At 31.9% G+C, this 16,620-nt stretch overlaps 1 protein-coding gene across 1 annotated transcript; it reads right to left on the bottom strand.

Annotated features, from left to right (window-relative positions):
• LOC121237959 (MYB-like transcription factor ODO1) lies at nt 1-1,815 on the bottom strand. The gene is made up of 3 exons (XM_041134894.1): nt 1,411-1,815; nt 1,175-1,304; nt 1-1,081 (listed from the first exon to the last, which is right to left on the bottom strand). The coding sequence occupies exons 1-3, from the start codon at nt 1,541-1,543 to the stop codon at nt 232-234; spliced, it is 1,113 nt and encodes a 370-aa protein (XP_040990828.1). The 5' UTR covers nt 1,544-1,815; the 3' UTR covers nt 1-231.
• Nucleotides 1,816-16,620: the final 14,805 nt, after the last annotated feature.

Here is a 16,620-nt window from a genome sequence, read left to right as displayed (position 1 = left end):
TTAGGAGCACAAAGTTATTTTCAACTTTATGAAAACAAATACAAAAAGAAATACAAATCAAAGCTCAAACAAAGATTAGCTAAATTGTTATTTCCTGCTAGAAAACCAGACTTCATCTCAAACTTTCTGCTGAAATTCCCTGTACTATCAACATCTTTGTGGATTCATTAATGTAGAGAGAATTTAAGTTTATAAGGTAAAGAAAAAAAAAAAAGAAAAGGAATTTACAGTTCATATCTGATTAAAGGCATCAAAATTTGCTGCTGTTAGAACTTCTGATAAAGACGTTAAGGAATAGCTCTTGAAATCATGATCTGAACTATGAACATGAAGCTGACCTTCTTGCCTGGAACTTGGTTTCAGTTCCTCGGATTTTATCTCGTTGATCTGAAACGGAAACGAACTGTAGTCCAACTTCTTGTCGGCGTAATCCCATGAAAACGCTACATTTTCAACCGTACTGTTCATCTGGAAGCCGGCGTAACTGCTCATGTTTGAGCTGTTGCTTGAACTTTCCTTCACCTCATCTAAGAAAAAGGAACCCATTCTCGAACCCGAATTATCAGAAAACTCTGTTCCGGAAAAGTTTCCGTGATCAGAACTGGCCAGACTTGGCATTGAAGTGAATCCATAGTTGGAATTTGTCTCCAAATGGCTTTGGTCAATAGGGGCTCTGATCATAGTTGGATGATACTGAAGTAGGAAACTTGAATCATACCCATTTGAATTGACTCCTTCCTGGAACGGAAAATAGGTGAGTGGATCAATGGCGGGCTTGTACATTAGATGTTCTCCTGAAGCTTCTGTAATTTCACCTTCATAGTAATTTGAGTCTTCAAGTAAAAATGCTGGACTCTGTGAAGCTAAGGTTGATATAATTTGCAGTTCTTGAGACTCTGGTTTATACAAAGCTGCCATTTCTGCTAGTTTTTTCGCTTCTTTTGGTTCAATTTCGCTTAATGGTTTGTGGGTTGTTGGATCTATCCCTTGCTTCATCAGTTTCTTCTTCAAACTTGAATTCCAGAAGTTCTTTATCTCATTGTCAGTTCTTCCTGGTAATTGTGCAGCAATTTGAGCCCACCTAAGAATCAGCCAAAAAAAAAAAAAAAATCAGATTTTTCTTACAAAGATTGAAATCCTGATGACTGCCATATGTAATAAATATATCATTTACCTGTTGCCAAGAACTTCATGAAGACTGATAATAAGATCCTCTTCCTGGTGTGAGAACATTCCTCTCTTTAAATCAGGTCTCAAGTAGTTTATCCATCTCAGTCTGCAACTCTTTCCACACCTCTGCAATCCTGCAAGAATCAGAACATTTAGATTTTGTGAAAATACCAAGAAGCCTGATAGTTAGGTACCATTAAACAAGAAAAAACACAAACGGTGAGGGAGAATTATACATACCGGCTAGTTTAGGAACTGAACTCCAGCAGCCAACACCAAACCTTGTTATGTAATTGAACAGTTTCTCATCTTCTTCAGGAGACCACAAACCTTTCCTTAATTTCTGCTTTAAACCGCACGAATGACGTCCCATTCTTCGAAGGGCTGGCTATGAAGAGGACAATAATGCTATGTTTATATTGCAGCTGCTGCCAGCGTGATCACTCGGACATGGGATGTTTGAGAGGTGTTGCAAGAGTGGAAAAACCAACACTAATTTCTGATATTTTAAAGGGAACAGGGATAACTCATACTTAGAATTCAAGTTATGGAGAGAGAGAGAGAGAGAGAGAGAGCAATCAAGTGGGTTTTACGCAAATCTGATGCTCCTTTTGCATAGGACTGGATTGGTTTTTAAGATATCCCGCTTTATATATATAAAACGAGAACAACTCCATAAACGTGTATATATGAGTAAGATCAAGAAAACAGTTGTATATGTTTACATTAAGAGATATACAATTGCAGCAATTAATAGTACAGTACTACAGGCCGTCCCTAGCAGCTTGTGTTTGAAACTAATAATAATAATAAAAAAAATGAATCTTTTTTCCTCTCTTTCTGATCTCAGCAATCATTTACGTACCCTTCATTTTCTAATTTTTTCCCTTGGGATAATTCTATCCAATATTTATCACCAACTTAAAAAAATATTTCCATTTACCACTGTTGCCTGCGGCATGTGTTTCAGGCTTTCCACTCCTACACTTTCTTGCTTGGGCATGCAGCTATCATCGAAGGTACAATCTGTACACGATGCAATGCATTTGAATGTGTATTTCCCACTTCCTTATTTCATTCAAAAAGTAATGCAGAGTCTACCGACAGTGTGTCAACGAGGGTGGGCTCCTGCATCTATGCTCCATGCATCCTCCATACAATTTGCACACTATCATTGTGTACAGATGAAATGAGATGAGTTGAAATGATTTATAAATAATAATAAAATTATTAATTAAATTGAAATAAGATAAGATGAGATGAAGTAACCTCCGTATCCAAACGGGCCAAGGCTGCGTTCGGTAACATTTTATTTGTTTTAGATTATTTTTGTCCTTCTCATTCATATTTGCTAACGTGTTACTTATAATATATATATATATATAGACAGTAATTAAAAATATACAACATCAACAAATATGATTGAGATAATAAAATATATAATGAATTAAGATCACTTTATCAAAGCATATAAAATGCTAATGGGGAGATCAGATCAGAGGTATGATTGGAATGATAAAAGGACCAAAATCTCTTGAAAGCATATAAAATGTTCATGGAGAGAGAGATCAATGTGAGGGGAGTAGTGAAAAGTTTTTTGTTTTGTTTTTGGGTACTTGGTTTTAACATAATTAGCAGCTTTACCTTCCAATTGTGCACTTCCATTATGAATTTAGTCCCATGATTGACAATAATCTCATATTATCTTAAACCACCTACAACTTAAAGATTTTATAATAGATTGAAAATAAAGCTTTTTTTTTTTTTCTTTTTAAGTCGGATAGAATTAAGATTATTTTAGCGGCTAGTTCATCAATTAAAATTGAGAATTGAGATTGAGAAAAGATACAAAATAGAGAAAACTATACGGTATTATAAACGTAGAATTTGGCAACTTTGCATCATCAAACCTAGATCTCCCTACATCAGTTTTCCTAGTATAATGCTGTTATTGAGTATAGCAAGTAGCTAGCATGGTTGTTCATTAGCTTTTGGGGTGCAAAAGATGGATTGTCCATAACCATAACCTAGCACTAATTTATGACATGAGTTTTCAATCCTCACCATAGGTATGGGGAAAGGATTTTTTATAATTTTTTTATTTAAGTTTTTTAAAATGCAAATACAATATATCTTTGTAAACTTTATTATAATTAATATTAAAATTCACTCAATTTATTGACAATATGTAATATTATGAAATTATCATTTTAAGTTAAAAAAAATTAGTTAAAAAGCTAGGTTTTAACATCTCACACATTCCCTGATTTGTCACCATTTGAGCAGTAAATTATAGTTAAAAGTGAAATAAAAAAAACCATAAAAACCGAAAGAAAATGATAGTATGACTATCAAATATGCTCACTAAATGTGTTTACTCATATATTTTTTATTTTTTTTATTTTTTCTTAATGGTTAAGGATGTTTAAAAAATGATTAAAGAAAAAAAAAATTAAAAAAACTCATTTATACTAATGTGCACATATGATGGACACATTTAGAGTTCGTTTGGGGAGTAAGATAAGATGATAATTTGTGAATAATAATAATATAGTTTGTTAATAGTAATGAGATAGTTGAAATTGAGTATTTTTTAAGATTTGGAAAATAAGAGAGAAAAGATTGAATAAAAAATATTATAAAGTTAAAATATTGTTAAAATATAGTTTTATAATATTATTTTTGTTTAAAAAATTGGAAAATTGAATTATTTGTTATTTTTATTAAAAAATTTAAAAAAATTATAATAATTGGTGAAAAAATTATAATGATTAATTTAAAATTATAATATTTAAATTATATTTAAAAAAAAAAGATGAGATAAAAAAAAACTTCTGATCAATATAACTTGACATTGTATAAAATCAAATGAAATTGGTCTCAATGATTGGGGTCTTCCTTCGATAGACGTAACCATGGCCGACAATCACACGTCAGCTGTTATAAATGCGAAGTAGCCTTGACAGCTACGCAGCCAGCGCCACACTCCCCACATACCGCCAATTGGTACAGCTCTTATTATTATTATTATTATTATTATTATTATTATTATTATTAAATACTTGATTTATATAAAAAAATTTAATATACAATTTACAACAAAATTTTATAATAATAATAATAATTTATTTTTTAAATTTCTGTATGAGCTAAATATTTCTCTTTTATTTGTATTCCTCTTTCAAGTTTTTATGCTCATATAGCTTTTCGTAAAAAATAATGCTAGGCTTACGTTAAACAGTAATTGTTGGACGTTTTGGTAAAATTTCTTTTTTTATTTACTTTTATATTTTTTAATATATTTTATAATAAAAATAATTTTATATCTAATATGTTAATTTATAATTTTTTTTTTAATTTATCTCAGGACAAGTGGATAAGGCTTTCTACATCAATCATTGACTCTGGTCTTTTCACAATCAATCTGACGGGCTTTTCTATTTATATATATATATATATATATATATATATTAATGGATGGTTGATGCCAATTGAAGATTAAGGAAATTATTGAGTTGCACGGCTGGGATTACTTGTTTAATAATTTCAAAGAATAATTTTTTCTTTTATTTTTTCGAAAAAAGAACAATGATATCATACGACAGATAGTAATGGGCCATGAAGATCTTGTATCGCACGTGAAAACTTCCTTTGTCGCAGTGTGAAAGAAAACACGATGCCGTCGGCGTTGGATTTAAAAATCTTTTTTTAGGCTTAAAATTCATCTTAATTTATTTCATTTCATTATTATAATTTTTTTTAAATCTTTATATAAAAAATAATAAACAATTCAACTTTTTCAAATTTTAAAATAATTTTTCTAAATTTTCACACAAAATATAATAAATAATTTAATTTTTATTCTACTATTTACAAACCATATCAATTCATCTCAACTCATTTCTAAATTCAAAGCACTCTTTTATGAAATTTAGTTTTGATCTGAATTGAAAATTCATCACAATTCATCTCTTCTCATTATTCTAATCCTTCTAAATTCCTATACAAAATATAATAAATAATTTAAAATTTTCAAATCTAAAAACAATAATAATATTAAAAAAAAAAATTTTATTCTACTATTCACAAACCATCTCAACTCATATATAAACCTAAACAAGTTGTCATTTCTATGATTTAATATTGTTTAATTCATTTGTTTTATTAGAAAAAATACACCCGATTGATAGATTAATAAATAATTTTCCCTTTTTAAAGTATGTTAGTTTGTCAAATAAAAAACCATAATTAAACAAGCAATGGAGATTTTAATCTTGTAACCTTTTTTGCGAGACAAATAAATCATTGTTTTTTTTCTTTTGCCAACTTTTTTGGGCAAGTCTTCTTTTATTATTCTTTGGGAGTTCCTACTTTCTAGCTACTTTAGGAGTTATATTTTAAATCTTATTTACCTTTTTTTTTTTTTTTTATCTATATAACCTCTTACTCCCATAATTTATTTCAACAAAACAAGGATAAGGTGGATCTTATTCTATTTATTAAAAATGTAAAGTTATCGTGAAAATTTATATGCAGAAAAGTGCTACGACACAAAGGAATTATACAAAGTAAATTTATAAATTGACGTAATTTCGTGTGATCCATTAGATTTATTTTACAAGTAACTTTACAATCTAACGTATGGCATTATATAATATTTTTTTGTGAGTTTACTTTTGTGTTTGAAATATTTCTCTTACATGAATATTAATAAATATTGTGGATCCATCTCATAAGTCTATTTTTCTTCTACTCTAAACTCAATGTTTAGATGAAAAATTTAAAAGAGCCTGAATTGTGGCATACTACTTAACTAGAAAATCTTTTAACCCTGATAAACGTCTATATAGTGATTGTCATAAAAATTTTATGTGCTTATATATATTTTTTTTTTTTTGAGAGGAATACTCAAAACCATTTCATTAAATCAAAGGAGAAATACATGAGGGAATGTCTTCCACTATTACAATCAAATAGAAAATAGAGAGAATATTTTTTACTAACAAATGAGCCATTGGCTATGAAAGCGATGTAAGGAAGATGCTAAGAGAAATGGGTGCTTACAAATTAAGAATGAGGTGGGGGGAATACAACCTAACTAGCATTAATTTAGACTTGTGTACCTATCTGTCTCTTTGCATGAGGTATCTCTTTCCTAGGAATCGGTCTTTGAGATTTCTTTTTGTGTTACATCACTTTCTGCCAGACGTACTGTGGAAGAGTGAACTGATGGTTTTCCTCCATTTTTAAGTGCTGTATTTAAGAGCTAGAGTAAGATTTTGGTCACAACATAAGAGTCAAAAAGGCATATATAAGAAGATCATCATGACCATCCAATTATTTGATAGCAATTTCAACCAATTTCTTTCAAAATTAGTTAAGAATAATGTAGGAAACTATAACTTTAACTACACGTTTATTTGGCAGAAATGAATAAAATATAAAGCAAAACAAACCAAAATATAAATAAAAAAAGGTGGGTGCATGCATGGCAATCGGGGGTGGCCGGCCGCCATGGAGTTGGTTTTGTCGCCATCTCGACACGAAGTAGCTAGCTTGGGGTGAGCATGATCTTCCGACCCCATGCATGGGGTAGCTGATCATCATCAAGTACTGGCAATTTATTTATTTATTTTGTTTGTTTTTTTTAATTTTCAATATCGTGCATCTAAAGCATTTTATGAATCAATAAAATATTTCAATTAGTGATCGTTGTATGTTGTTTTATGTCATGCCTTATTAGTTAGAAGCTAGTCTCAAATTTGTACACCTACCTAAATATCTCTTCATCATCCTTTCAATCTCATCTTATGTCAACCATTAAAACTAAATGTAACAACCTACCACTAGGTTGAAAGGAGTCTTGATCAAGATGGTATAATTTTAGTTGGTGATCACACATGATCATGAGTCCTAGTATGTTAATGCCATGTTGCTGCTATATATATATCATCCATGTACTTCATGATGCGCGCCAATTTTCTCGTATGGGCGCGGAGGCGCAACTTATGATAGAGATATTAAGAGTTCGATTAAAGAATTTGATTTGATTATTTATCATTACGAAATATCAAGATGTAATTTTTTATAATTATGAGAAGATTTTCCTTATCTTATTATTATATAAACCCTTTTATAGGTAGAGATTGAGATGTGCATACAATTTCTTAGGGTAAATTTAATTTATCCTAATCGACCAGTTCCATCGAGTCAACATTAGAAAAGGTAGATTAATTCACTTATATATGTAGAATATAATTTAAATAACTAAAATTCTATCTTTTCATTAGAGAGGAGTTTCGAGTTTTAATAACTCTACACTTTATCTTATTTAATTAAATATTCTATATGTTAGGTCTACGTATTATAGAAAATTTACCAACACGTAAAGTTGAGTGTTATAATTAGGGCTGCAACCCATTCAACATTTGGGCCCGACCAGCACATCTTGATTAGTTGGGCAGAATCGACCCGACCCGCATAGTCTTGATTGGGTCGACCCGTGTTTTTTTTCCCTTGTCTTCAACCCTCATTTTCCTTCAAGCCATACTCCCGTAGCATTGTTGGTGCTTTCAGTTTCACTTCTCACTTCACGGATTGTAAACCTAAGGTCCCTATTCCCACTACTGCTAGCCCGTCGCCAACTCGCCGTCAGTTGCTCCTCGATCTCTACCCCGCCGTGTAGACGTCGTCCATTTACTCCATATTATGGTTCTCAATGTAAAGTGAAGTAAAAATGTAAAATAGAATGACTGAAGAAATAGAAATGGATGTACTATTGTGAAATGAATGTAATCAGGAAAATGAATTAAAGAAAAAAGGTGTGCTGCGTGAGAGAAGTGAAAAGCTTGTGAAGTGTTTGATAAAATGGGAAGATGAAACCAGAAAACTCAAATCGCTATGGTCTTGGTTCTCTCACAGTCACACTCTCAACTCATTGAGCTCAACAACCTAGTCTCCATAGACGAAGTCGTCCACCTCACCATTGGTCCCGTCCTCCGTAACTAGTCTTCCTCTCTCAACTTCACCCATGCGTTCCACAGCCGCCACTACAAAACCTAGGAAGACCTTGAGACTCTGTACGCATGTTGAAGCTCAAGGAGAGCCTAGCTATCTCCATGAAATCTCGTAGATAATACCTTCGACAGCAGCTTTCACTATCCTGAAGTAATTTTCGATACTTAGAAAAGGGTTAAAACCGATTTTGGGAGCTAGGGTTTCAACTTTCATATGCAAATTTTATAAGCGGGTTGTACGGGTCGAACCCGATCAAGAATTAAACCTGTATTTTTCGGTTTGGGTTGGTGCTCACGAACTGGCCGAGTCACTCGATTTTCTGCACAGGCCTAGTTATAATATAATTTAATCAATCAAATTAACATATTTTTATTGGTTTAAATTTTTTAGACAAGTGGTAAATTATTTAGATGGAGCAACTAGCTCTCCAATGCTTTTTTCTATATCTTTTCCATGTAAATCAGTGCCTAAACAAACATGTTTAATACCTTTAAAAGAATATCATTTTCCTTTTTAGTCATGTTGTTAGTTAGTTTGTTGCATCATTTTAACTTAGATCTGTTACCTGCTTAATTTACCAGGATTCTTTTATTGTAGATTCTTTTTATTTCTAATCACATATATTGATATAATATAGTCTGTTGCAAGTGGTACTTTGGTAGAAAAGGTGTTGTCATTTTCAAGCAGTCCACATTAACCAACAATATTAAAGCTTCCTTTCCAAGAGACGATGATCACAAAATGATACTCAAAGTACTAAAGCTTTGGAAACCCATTTCTTTCTTTCCCTTCATCCTTCCCCCCAAATGATTAGCTCTTTTCCCTCTTGTCTCAAACTTTTGCTTCTCTCCATATAAACACAAGGGAAAAAAAAAAAAAAAAACCATTTTTTCACTATCAAGGGCATGGAACTCTCATGCTACCTGTGCCATACAATGACACGTGGAGCTAATTAATAAAATTTTATAATATTAGTAATGTAGTATTTCTTCCCAAAATATTCGAAATACAACTATTTTACAGCTTTTTTTTTTTTTATAGTTAAATAATAGATAGTGTTAGTACTTCTTAAAAAATACTAGCAATGTTTTTTTTAATCATAGTCTAATTTCAAAGTTTGCATAAATATTCTTTTAAATTGGCACTTTTACATGAAGGAGAATTTGGAAGAGGATTAATATAAGGCATGATGAAGATTATAGCTTGTGATATCATTATTTTGGCTATGCATTCTTTAGGATTAAGATCTTTCTCAATTAAGTTCTTATATATATATATATATATCACTTGAAGGTCTCCAAAGAATAAAAAAAAAAAAAAAAAGATAAACACCATATAACATTTATTGTTATCGAGATTTTTCGAGTAACATTAAATGTTGTGTTGACATATCAAATTTACAAGTAGCGTAACTCATAAATATCATATTGCTCACTTTACGTGTTTATTTATTTATTTTATTTAAAATCTCAAATTCAAACAAGACCTTAAAAAAATTATTGGGATCTTTTTATTATTCCTATGCCAAAGTTACTTTAGTCCTTGAATATACTTATCAAACATAATTGCATAAGTTAACTTCAAACTGGGATCATTAATTAACTTGTTTCAACCCCTCTAACCAAGCTGTACAGTGTGCCAATATTCCTTGGTCCCTCTTGACTCCATCCATCCACCAAATCCACTAGTAATCGAAGTCAAAAGGTGCAATTAGAATGCCTTGAGAACACAACACCTTCCATGTCTAATCATAAAGCCAAAATGATAACCCTGATTAAAGCTTCATGTCTGCAATTGATGACAATGTTTGATTTGACACCAATGAAAACTGCTCTATAATTAATAATAATAATGTCCCATTTCTGTACAGTCTTCCTTCTGTTAAGAAGCCAACGTTGATAAGCCGACACCAAAAGTGGTTTCTAGTTTTGAAATTTCATGGTTTAGATTGTGTTTGAATATTATACTGAGTTAAATTGAAATAAATATAATTAATAAAATATTATTATTATTTAAAAATTTAAAAAAATTATATTATATTTTGTATTGAAATTTAAAAAAATTATAATAATAAATTAAAATGAGTTGAGATAGATTTAAGAATCATAATGTACGTAAGAAGGATCATTTTGTTTATTTTAAGATATGAGATGAAATAAGATGAGTTAAAATTAAAGAATTAAAGTTAAAAAGTTAAATAAAATATTTTTAGAATATATTTTTTAATATTATTTTTATTTTGTGATTTGAAAAAGTTGAATTATTTAATTTATTTTATATAAAAATTTAAAAAAATTAAAATGATGAGATGAGAAATTTTTAAAATTTAAAATTTTAGTTTTGAAAGCAAACTAAATCAATTGGGTGAACATTAATGGTTACGTCCAATATTGACTGATCCTTTTTCATGGTATAGACTCAAATTTGGTTGAAACCTTTCTTTATTGAGTTGTTATAAATTAATGATATTAGAGTTAATCTTAGTTAAAAATGTGATACTTGAGTTGTATCATATATGTATGAGCGAGAGAATGATCCCTATAGAATTATTAGAGATTTAGGTCTCGTTTGTTTTTACAGATTAGATGAGATAAAAGTTAAAAATTGAATAAAATATTGTTAGAATATATATTTTTTTAATATTATTTTGATTTTAGAATTTGAAAAAACTGTAATGATTAAATGAAATGAAATAATATAAGAATGATTATAAAAACAAACAAGGCCTAGATCAAGAGAAAGATTATGATAATTCAAATTAAGTGATTTAGTATTGCGTGAGAGAAATAAATTCTTGCCTTTTATAATGATTACAATGAGCTAGTCCAAGTATATTCCTGACTGGTCATTTTGAAATATAGGCTTAGATGTGACTTAAATGGGTCTTTTTTGAATTGTTATAAATAATATCAATGATAATCTTAAATACAATGATATTCGGTATGAATATCTTAAATATAAGAAGATATATGATGAATAAGATTCAACATTATTTATGTTACAAATTCAATATCTTAGTAGCATGTATTATATATAAAATGAAGGATAACATTAATGTAACACATGACTTACCGACATCGCTTGCTTTCCGCAAAAACTCCATGAGTGGTCGATCATTAATTATTTCAGACTTGGAAAATGAAATCCGAATATTTTGTTGTCTGGAAAAGTTTGATTCTGCATGATCTCCATGTTCTTAATTATTATTATTCTACACGTATTTTCGTTTGTATGATTGAATGCTTAAACCAATTATATTTTTCCAAATTTCATTAGTTGCGTATATATAATTTTGTTCTTAATTAGAATATTTCGAAGGAGCTCTTCAAAATTAATTAAAGCTTCAGTTTTCTTGAGGCTCACATTCAAAGTCAAAGAATGTATGGTACACAACCACCATCGTAAGTATAGATCTTTGCCAAGAAGCATTTCTCTAGGCCTGGTTTGGGCCGTGAGTTGAGTTGAGATGAGACAGTTTATAAATAATAGTAAAATATTTTATAAATAATAATAAAATAGTTTTACTTAAAATGTTTTATAGAGTTTTAAAAAATGAAAGATAAAAAGTTGATCAATACAAATATTATAAAGTAAAAATATTGTTAAAATATAATTTTTTTGATATAATTTTTATTTTGAGATTTGAAAAAATTGAATTATTTTTTGTGTTTCGTTTGGAAATTTGGGAGAGTTGTAATAATTATGTAATCGTTAGATAAAAAAGTTAAAAATTTGAAATTAAGAATTATTTGTGTTTGTGATGTTTGAATATTGAGATGAGATGAAAACATATTTTTATCCAAACCAGACCTAAAATTTTCGTAATTCTAATCCTAAATACATATTACTTATTGAAACAAAGAAAAAGAAACCATAACAAATTTATAAATATGTATTGCAATATGCGAGGAATGTATATAGATATATGTATAAATCATTGGCCACACAATCTAGTAATGTGTACGGATTAATTAGAACTTACGTGTCGGTTATTTTTTTTTAGAAAAACGTTGGAAGCAGTCGGGTGGTGCAAGCATAGGGCAAACAGCGCTGACGTGGAAAAAAAAATGACGACATTTTAATTTTATTAAGTTTGCCCCCATTTCTCCAGCCCTCCCTCCTCTCCAAGTTTCGACCCCTCTTCTGTGTTTCTCCTTCCCTGAGACCTCACTGTGTTGCTTCGACTCCTCTCCCCCTTTCTCTCCCCAGTTGCCCCTTCCGTCTGTCCTCATGGCATAATATGTATTACCCTCAAGAAGTTTCTCTCCCGACAAGACAAGGATTGTCTTACAGTTAAGTGAATAATTTTAAGCTTTTTTGTTTTTTTTAATCTCCTCCCAACAAGACAATGACAACAACCTCATACGTATGTTTATTGATGCCATGGGTGAGTACGACGAGAACAATGTAGGGATGAAGGCCGATGCTTGTACCCATTGCCTCTATTCACAAAATAACACCTCGGTGCCTTGGGCTGGTTCAGGCTATGGCCGATCACGAATCCCACTAAAATCCACAGTAAGACAGAACCTCGAACCTGAACAATCCTTACCGTTCTGCTCGCTCTCATTGCATGTGGATGAAGTCCATTACTAGTTAATTCCAACGGCAAGAAATGCTACGAAACCTCCGGACACGTCGGCGGCCACAGTACGACGCCCACATTTGCGCCGTCATCTTAGCTCTTCTCCTCCTCTTGGTCTCTCTCCTCCACAGCCGCCTCTCTCACTCCCGATCTCAACCCGACCACTGCCGCTATTTCCCCGACTCCCAAAACGACATCGATGTCGGCCTTGGGTTGGGTTGACCCACCCAACGTAGTACCCAACCCAATCTTCTACATCCACACGAGGAAGGAAGAAGCCCATTGGATTCTGGCTGGATGATTTCCTCTTGCGCACCTTCAAAATGTTTTGGTCTTAGAAGCAAGAAATGAAATGGGTTTTCATCTTTATTTTCGTATTCATCTTCGTTTTTGCTTTTTTTTTTTAATATCAGCTGCCACGTCAGCCGACTGCACAGTGTCTACATGAGATGACTGTGTAAGAAGAATTTTTTTTTTATCATTTTTAGTTAGATTAAGCGATGTGACATATTTTAAGTTCAATTTTATTTTAATAGTTAATTTATTAATATACTTAAAACGTGTCACATCAATATTTTTTTTTTGTAGCCTGTTAATCCGCCTATTGGTCCTTTTGGAGAATTTTCACTGACCCAACTGGTGTTTGTTTTGTGGGTCTCTATCCAAAATGTTTTGAGCTATGACTTCATATGAGGGGTGCCCAAATATATAGATAAGCTCTCTTTTGCTAGCTGTATGAGGTTTACTCTTGCTATAAGCCAGGTGGCAAAGTGACCTTTTGCCCACCTGGGCAGCAAAGATGCTATGAAGTAGGGGTGGGCAAAAACTCCACCGGCTCCGACTCTAGCAAACGTTCGTTCCGATTCTAACTCTGTCGGAGTTGGAAAAAATAGAGTTCAGAGTTGGAGTTATTAACTTATTGTGAAAAAAATAGTCAGAGTTAGAGGAAAAATTTGCTCCGACTTCCAAACTCAAACAAAACAAAAAAATATCTGTGATTTCCTTTTGCATCTGTCTAAGTCTTCAAAATCTTCATTTTTTGTCTGACTCAGCTGTGTGTCTGTCTAAGTTTGTCTGTCTGTCTATCTCACTAGTATGTCAATCTGTGTCTATCTTAATCTATTTGTCATGTTTGCTTTCTTTTCTTTGGGTTCAAAATTCACCATCATTTTGAGTCTTTTTTTAATATGCTCATAAATAAATCCCATTTACCTCATGTTTCAAAGGATACCTAGGGTTTGCTGCAGCTCATCTAAGCATAATGATGGGAACTAAGGTGAGCCTACTCTTAAAGATCTTTTGCAAGTTCCAAATGGACCAATTACAAGATCAAGGGCCAAGAAGATCAAGGAAACAATGCACGGATTGGTGCAATCCACTTGGGATGAAGCTAGCAAGAGCCCAACACTCAAGATGGGCTTGAAAGAAGGAGAATCAATTCTGATCCACTTGATTCAAGCTGTGGAAGACATGACTTAGAGATCGGGCCTATTGTTATTCGAGACTTCTAATTTGATTAAATGATTTATTTTATTAGTTTAGAATAAGTGGGCTTGAAGATGCTTGGCCCACACGTCTTAATTTTAATGAACTAGGTTTATCGGGAAGGTCTTGTATTTTGGCTAAGGGCTTATTTAGAAAGTTACTTTTTAGGAACTAGGGTTTCAAGAGGTACTGAAGCGTTACTGTAGTAGCGACATTGTTCATCCAGGGGCATTTTGGGTAAAATGGAGCTTTATTTTGGTTAGGGTTTTAATTAGGTTTGGTTTAAATACTCTTTGTAGTCTCATTGGAAGCCTTAGACAATATTGAATTTTATTTGTGAGTTGAGTTTACTCTTCTTGTGCTTGATTGAACTCTTGAACTTATCAAAGGTAAATCACAACTTTTGTGGCATTCCTCCTTTGTAATCTGGGTTCTTGAGACAAGTTCTTCAACGGGTCTAGATTTTAATATAATCTAGGTTCTTGAAACGAGTTCTTATCGGGTCTAGATTCTCCATCCTTTGACTTGATTTTGACTTTCTTGGGAAGTTTTCAAATTAATTGTGGGTTCAAGGGATTTAATTCCCGCGGGTTCATATCACATAGGAACGAAAGCAACGACACCTCCACTTCTTCGCTGCCACCATGGGTTGTATGCACACTCGTGGGTACCTCTCTCTCTCTCTCTCTCTCTCTCTATCTATCTATCTATATATACATACATATATATATATATATATATGTATATCTATGCATATTGCCTCTCTTCCTAGCCATGGGAAAATCTAATTGATTTTTGTGATATGATTCTAGTAAGGGTATCTCGGCCTAGGCTCTGCCCTACATGAGAACTCCGCCGAGTTGGCTTAAGATCCGTTTTCAAGATGTACCCATAAAAAACCTAAACTCTCTCTTTTGATTCATGTAAGATGTGCGTATACGTATGTAACTTTTTTTTTTTTTTTAGTTTTGAGGAATTGATGGGCTGGGGTTTTTGTGTGGGTTTTAGGTTGAGGAGAACATTTGCAAGTTTGCGAAGAAGGGTCTAACGCCATCCCAGATTGGTGTGATTCTTCGTGACTCTCATGGTATCGCTTAAGTCAAGAGAGTTACTAGAAGCAAGATCTTGCATATTCTCAAGGCTCATGGTGTACAAATCCCCATCGCTCGCTCCTTTTAATCTAAGTTTTATCATTTTCTATCATATTGCTGACGTATTACATTTTAAGTCATTGAAATATGAAATATCTTAATAGTGCCATATCAGCAAGCGTGATTAAGAATGCTACAAATTAAGATGAAAAGTAACATTGATTGGAATATATTATCTCATTCTTACTTTGGCCTCCTCACGAAAGATATTGCTTCCCTCCATCCATGAATCTAGGGTTATAAGGTTTAACTAAAGTTAGAATGGTTATGCATGGAATTGGAATAAGCGAAGTTTCAAGGGATTGAAGAGGTTTTAGTCAATGATGAGGGGAAGGGCAAAAGAGGATGAACCTACTAGAAGTTATCCCCAACTTGAAGAAACAAACTAAGATCTTTAAAGAACATGATTATGTTGACAAATATACCTATGTTTTGGTTAGAATACTAGGATGCATCAACATGGGTTAGCTTTGCTTCTATATTATCTCTAAGAATACTTTGGAAAGAAAAATACTTGAGATATAGACAAAATCACTGACCAAAGAGCATATTTTATTGATGGAAAATGTTAAATGTATTTAACCAAAACTTATTTCTCTACGTGTCAGTTATTTATATGCTAAAAATCATGAAATTTGATTCCAAATTTGAATTTCAAAAGAAAATTAACAAAATGAGTCTTGTAAGTAAAAATATAAATACATGTAATACTACTCTTTATTGTTCCATGCTCTTTAGTCTGCGATTGTTACTCGACTTGGAAAATAAAGAGATTGTGATTGGATTGCGTAAAATGCGACTCTACATAATGTGGGATTAAAAATTCTATTCATCATCCCATACACCACATACCATACATAATTGTTTAATTTTTAATTTCTTTCTCTTATCAAATATGTGGTGCATGAATGATGAGTAGAAAAAAACTTAATTAATTTAGGAAGAATAAAAAAAAAGTATGATATGTGGTGTGTGAGGATGATGAATAGTAAAACTCATTATTTAATTGTGCTCTTATTTAGCCAAAAAAAATAAAAATAAAAAACAAAGATTTAATTTTGCTCGAGGTCATACTTCTGATGTCACTCTCTTATTTGTAAGCCCTTTAAGTGGGTTTGGGTTTGAAGCCCTTGGAGGTTAGATATCTGAAGCCCAATGGGCCCAGTCTAAGCTTTTAAATCAATTCTTCTTGCCTCTTAGACGAATTCACTC

Source organism: Juglans microcarpa x Juglans regia, chromosome 6S, assembly GCF_004785595.1.
Source record: "Juglans microcarpa x Juglans regia isolate MS1-56 chromosome 6S, Jm3101_v1.0, whole genome shotgun sequence".
Classification (NCBI taxonomy): domain Eukaryota; kingdom Viridiplantae; phylum Streptophyta; class Magnoliopsida; order Fagales; family Juglandaceae; genus Juglans; species Juglans microcarpa x Juglans regia.
Note: the sequence above shows the minus strand (reverse complement) of the source record. Positions and strands in the feature narration are given on the sequence as shown.